Source organism: Globicephala melas, chromosome 9 (assembly GCF_963455315.2).
Source record: "Globicephala melas chromosome 9, mGloMel1.2, whole genome shotgun sequence".
NCBI lineage: Eukaryota > Metazoa > Chordata > Mammalia > Artiodactyla > Delphinidae > Globicephala > Globicephala melas.
In genome coordinates this window covers 98,726,140-98,732,288 of record NC_083322.1, presented here as the reverse complement: position 1 = coordinate 98,732,288, position 6,149 = coordinate 98,726,140, and the positions used below count along the sequence as shown (strand labels likewise).

General features: G+C 47.1%; 1 protein-coding gene across 1 annotated transcript in view; it reads left to right on the top strand.

The window, feature by feature from the left end:
- The first annotated feature begins 223 nt into the window (after positions 1 to 223).
- The window catches only part of LANCL2 (LanC like glutathione S-transferase 2), an 82,479-nt gene continuing 76,553 nt past the window's right edge, over positions 224 to 6,149 (top strand). Inside the window, exon 1 of the mRNA XM_030871300.3 lies at positions 224 to 687. Coding sequence (XP_030727160.1) covers positions 499 to 687 — 189 coding nt within the window. The 5' untranslated portion in view covers positions 224 to 498. The remainder of the gene's footprint in view (positions 688 to 6,149) is intronic.

Below are 6,149 nucleotides of genomic sequence, written 5' to 3'. Positions count from 1 at the left end.
TTATCCATGTTATGCTCCTGGGCAATTAAACTAATATTGGACGAGCCTGGGGGGGGTCGGTCAATGAAATATTTAGGTGATTAAGGATGCTTTCACATTACATGCTGCTGCCAAAGATACCCGTTTATTCAAAACAAAGGGACTTAAAACCTAAAAAGAAAAAAAAAGGCGGTGGCTCCTCCTCCAGACCCCCCTCCCCCCCGACGGCGGGATGACTGGGAGGGACAGCGCCCTCCCCGGAGACGCTGCCCTTGCGGCGCCGCTGGCCGGAGCCTACTCCTCGGAGGAGACCCCGCTACCGCGGCGCCCCGGTGACTGCGAACCGCCGCAGCCTCCCCGAGGGCACGTCTAGAGCCGGCCCGGGGCGGGGCGCCCGCCGCCTTCCTTAGGGCTTGCCTGAGACCCGCCCGCGGCCGGGCCCAAGCGCCTCGGAGGAGGCTTGTCCCCGCTCGCTCGCCGTACCGCGCGGCCCCGCGGAGGGCAGGGCGCGCGGCCGACATGGGCGAGACCATGTCCCGGAGGCTTAAGTTGCAGTTGGGCGGGGACGCGGATATGGAAGAGCGGGCGTTCCCCAACCCCTTCCCGGACTACGAGATCGCCGCCGCTGTGCCGGCCGAGGAGCCGCCACGTGCTCGCTCCCAGCTCACTCCCGACGAGCTCGGCCTCCCCTTCCACAGCGATGGGAAGGTGAGTCGGCGACCGGCGGCCGGATTCGGGCCGCGCCAGGCGTTGGGGGAGGGGAGCGCCGGCGGTGGTAGCGTCCACCCGCTGCCCCCTCGCCGCACGGAAGTCACCCACCCGCGCCGCGCGCTGCTCCTGGGTTAAGGCCCTGGGTTCCGCCGCTGGGCGGTCCGGGGCCGGCGAGCTCCCAGCGCGCGGGCGCTGAGCTGCGGTCCTTCCCGGGCGATGTGGCCCTGGAAGGCTGTGGAGCTCTGCGTTGTTAGCCGCTTTCCTCCTGGTAGTGCCTCCTGGCCCCTCGTGCCTTTGAAATACGCTCTTTCGGGGCTCTCGGAAGTGCGGGCCAGGTCTTCGGGGTCTGTTGAGGTGCAGATGTGTTTACCATCGAGGGCCCGCCCCCAGAGCTGTAAAGCGTACCCGCTGACCGCCTGTTGGCACTTTCCCTGGGGCCGAGGTTATCGTCAGCCCTGGCCTCCGGTCCCCTGCTCTTGGAATGTAGGGCTTGGGAACAGCAACCAAAAGGCCTTGTTTCTACACAGTAGTGTTACTGTAATGGGTCTGCTATGTGCGCCCAGGAGTCGGAAATGGAATACGTGTGAACAAGCTAACTCGGTAGGGGGAAGGTGGGCAGAAAGGAATACGTGAATATCGGCACAGCTGTTCTCGTTTTGGTAAAGCCGCGCGTTCACCGGTTAGGTTCCTGTGTTTCCACTGATCTCTGTTCCAACTCCCACTTTACCTCCCTGGCTCCCCATGTATTTTGTGTTTGAAAAGGCATTAGTTCGCCCCAATGAAGGCAATTTTGAAAGAGCTATTATTGGTCTGAACATGGAATCTTAGGCAAGTGACTTCTCTAAACTCGCTCTTCTTGTATGTAATTCAAATCTGGAGAACAATTCCTAACTCACAGGGATGTTAGTGATTGAATTAAAGTATATCAAATGGTCTGTCAAACTGCCTTACGTGGTACCTGGTAAGCCCCCCAATAAATGCATCCTCATTCTTCCCCTGGAAAAGTCAGTGCTCGTGGTTTAGAATTCATATGTCAGCACTGATTTTTTCTCTGGATTTCTTCTGTTTTCACATATATTTCTGTTTTGTTTGTGACTTGGTGTTTAAATCCTTTGTAGTAAAAATAAGTCTCTGGCAAACATTTGAAAAATCTGTCACTCATACATATTATCAGTTGCTGTCTCAATATTATCCTTAGAGTAAGGAGGCTACTGCAGTTTAAAGATAAGTGAAAGGAACCACTATTTGAGTCTCCCTGAGAACAGTAAAGAGGTGAGAACAGATGAGTTTCATTTTCTACCTCAGAGAAGGAGATAAACGCTGGTTCTGAAATTACATGTTTTTCTTTTTAACCTTTTATATCCAGTAAACGTAATGTTGACGTCAACTACACACCAAACGGGCTTATGTAAAAGAAAATTAAGCCACAAATAACTAATGGGGCTTGTGATATCTCCATGCAATTAAACAATTAAAATAAGTCAGGGTGGGGGACCCATGCCAGTGGTCGTTGTTATATGCTAAAGGAAAGGGGAAGAGTTTTTTCATGTTCTTGAACATGAAAATGAGAGCACATTAAAGGGAGAGAGGGATTTCTGATTTTGAAAGGTGGATATGAAATGGAGCAGGACCCTGTGGTCCGCACTGCGGCCCCCCGCCCATGTCCTCCGCCCACCTTTCGTCTGTAGAAAAACTGCAGGCAAAGAATAAGTTGAATTAGAGAAGTGAGAAAATGCAGAAGCAAAGGAAAGCAATCAAACAGGACAAAATAATAGTAGTTTAGTCATGAAGCAAAGTGAAGGACCTTTAGTTCCTCCTCAGGGGCTGTAGATAGTATTCTGGGCCGCGTCCTTTGAGCTGTTTTGTAGAGATGGAAAGCCCCCCCAGGTGGAAGAAGTGAACTACATGATGACCAGACTGTAGCCATGACATCACCTGCCACAATTCTGAGAACTGGCCTCAAAGAAATCGGAGCAAACCGACCCTGGAACTGAAAACTAAGTGTTCTTAACACAAGATGATGTTGATCAGACCACCACACGACCAATTTCAGGATGCCTGTCAGAGCTGCCTGTGCTGTTCTGCACGTAGCCCCCTGCTTCCACTTACACACCCCAGAAACTCGCCTTTAAAAGCTCCTACCCACTGGTCATCCTTGGGGGCGGGGGTTGTCAGCCTTTGGACACGAGTACCCCCTCCCCCCTCCCTTGGTTTGCCAGCCTCCAAAATAAAGCAAACTTTCATTTCCACCAGCCTTGCCTCTAGAGTATTGGTTTTAGAGCAGCAAGCAGCCAGACCCCACTTAAGGTAAGAGAATGCTTAGATTTAGGGAAGTCGTAAAATAAAATGAACATGAATTAAGTTCCCCTGCCTTCTGTATTGATAGATTGTGATTATTACGTCTTTAATTCTTAGAATATTAAGAATGTAATTAAAATAGAAGTTGTCAAACTATGCATTTGTTTTGATAGACATGAAGTTTCATGAAAATGAGGGTGTTATGAGTTGAATTGTGTCTCCCCAAAAGATGAAGTCCTGACCTGTGGAATGTCAGAATGTGACTCTTGCGAATAAGGTTATGTTAGATGTAATTAAAGTAAGGTCATGCTGGAGTAAGGTAGGCTCTTAATCCAATATAAACTAGTGTCCTTAGAAGAGAGGCAGAGACACACAGGGAGAGAGAAAATGGCCATGGAAAGATGGAGGCAGAGATTAGAGTGATGCATTTGTAAGCCAAGGAATGTCAGAGATTGCTAGCAAACACCAGAAACTAGAAGAGGCAAGGAAGGATTCTGCCCGGAGTCTCAGAGGGAACATGGCCCTGCCAACCCTTGATTTTGGACTTATGGCCTTGAGAACTGTGAGACTATAAACTTCTGTTGTTTTAAGCCACTCAATTTGTTTCGGCACCCTAGGAAATTAATACAGAGTGTAATTTGTAAATTAGGCATTGAGGAATAATTTTATCATGATGGTGTGTGCTGTTAGTGAGAAAAGATTACGTAAAGTCTACCAACACAGTAACTTTATTGCCAAGTATTCTTTAAGTCACTTATTTGATCCCGTTTAGGTTAGCTGTGTATATGTTGTGGTGTAATCGATCAGTAAAATTCACCTCCACTTCTAAAACCAGATCAAGTCTACTTCACTGAATTATGTTTCTGTAAGTAGGCTTTTGTAACATTTTGACGACATCGGTCCAGATACTATGAAAAGCAGTGAACCAGTGTAATAGCAGCTTTTTTTGTTTTTGTTTTTTAAATTTGGAAGGTATCTAAAGTCAGCACTGTTGGCTACTTCTCTAATAGCCTTTTCTTCCCTTCTTTTTGCTTGATTTCGTTGTGGCCGTGAACTTCAGGCGCTGAATCATGGTTGACGTACACCAGTGTTTCTCAGAGTGCTTCTCCGATCAGCAGCGCCAGGTTTATCTGCTGTATCGTCAAGGATACACTCAGGAGACAGAAACCACACAGTGATTTGGTAGGGAAAGTTTCATATAAAGAATTATTCCTAAGCATAAAGAGATTGGAGTAACGAGCGGTTGCCTCATAAGAAGTAAAGAGAACTCTAAAGGATAGAGGAATAGCCGACATAAGGAGCAGCCCCATTCCTGGGGCTAACAGGGCACTCAAGGGAGAAGCCACTGTTACTATCCATCTATTGCTATGTAAGAAATGATCCCCAAACTTAATAGTTTAATAAACATTTATTATCTCACATAGTTTCTGAGGGTCAGGAATCCAGTTGCTATAGCTTAAAGCCCAGTTGGCTCTTTGTGATTGGTTGTCCTTAGGTTTTGCTTTTGTAACCTTGAGGCATTTACAGGCTTAGGTTTTAGTTTGCTTGCAGAGGCTGCCAAGGCAGTAGAGCCACCTCAGCCTAATGGTCTTCTTGTTTAATTAATCTAACAATACCCCTTTTGGTCACGCTGTTATACGTGAGAGATTGGTCTCGAATGGTGTATAAGCGCCACCCTCGGTCACCATCAGAGTTAAGTTGCCCTTGTCTCATTGTGAAACTCACAGGTTGTGGTGTCAGGTCCATGGAAGAATTGTTTTTGCTGTTCATCTCTTTGTTCACTTGTTTCTGTTTCTCCAAGAGCAGTGAGACCACCTGATGTACTGCTGATGGCTGTGAACATGCGTTTAAGACGGTTGAGAGAATGTAGCCCACCAGGGAGACTGATGGCGACTATGAGGACGATAACACAGAGACTGAAGGCTAATCCTAAGCCAGGGCCCCCATGAACCAAACCAGTTGGTATCAAATAAATCAAAGAATATACCTGAAGGGATAGCATCCTGTTTCAGCCAAGTAGCTTATTTGCTAATTTCTTACGTTTGCTAAAATATCAGAGGGGTTGATCCAGGTACAGCAGGAAGTATTTGCTTTGGTGCACACTCCTTGTTTAGCCAGTAAGTGATCTAAGCAATTCTATTATCTAGAACCACCTTAGCAAGAAAGCCTAGTGACTCTTGTTGCGCAGCTGTGGCCTTGGCAGTAGATTCAGTGATAGTTGCCAGAGCTAAGGAGCATTATCTTCTTGTGCATTAGCAGAGAGAAAAAGCAAGTAGTGAAGTGGCAAAAGGAATGAAGGTTTTTATATTGGAGATGAAAATCTTGTTCTGGGATCTTGGGAGATGCCATCTGCTTCTGGGGAGGAACCTCCCTGGTCAGTTTCACTTCAGATCTGCACCTGGTGTGCAGTTCCAAGAGTCCGGAGGAGCCCTTTTTAGTTGAGGGATGTGGATCTAAGGTTCAGGGTCCTGAAATTTGGCTTCCATCTGGGTTTGAGGAGGGGCCTTTCAAGGAAGTTCAAGGGCAATCTTTGTTCTTAGTGATTCCAGATCAGAAAGGTGGGAGAAAACTGGAAATATTATAGACAGTTTGGAGAGTCATAGCCAGGTATTTGAAGAAGCTAGAAGAATTCAGGATCCAGTCCAGTTTACAGGTATATAGCAAACCTCAAAGACAACGAACAGGACTAAAATCTGATATGCACATGGTTGTGTTACAATTTTCTACTGAAACATAATTTTTTTTCTCTACAGTCACCCTCATTTCTATTAAAGATAATCAAAGTAAGGCTAATTTGTTTGCAAAATAAGTCGTCTCATTAAACTTGGCCTGTTTTAATGAGGGGACCTCCTGGGGGCTGTCAAGGGTCTCCTTCAATGTCCTCTTCTGACAGCGGAACTGTCAAAAGATAAACTGAGGCATATTACAAGTGTTAAGAGCTTAGTGAGCACAAACAGATTTGAATCAGGCAGCGCCAAGCTGGAAGTGGTTAGGAGCATTTTTCCGACGAGCCAGGGGAACAGTGAGGGGGTTGGGGCACGGAGCCTCCGAACAGTCGAATGTCCCCATAACTTAATTCTGCATAGGTCTTTCCTCTGTACTGAATTTCTTCCATATCTGTAGTTCCTTATCCGTGGATTCAACCAACTAGGGATTGTGTG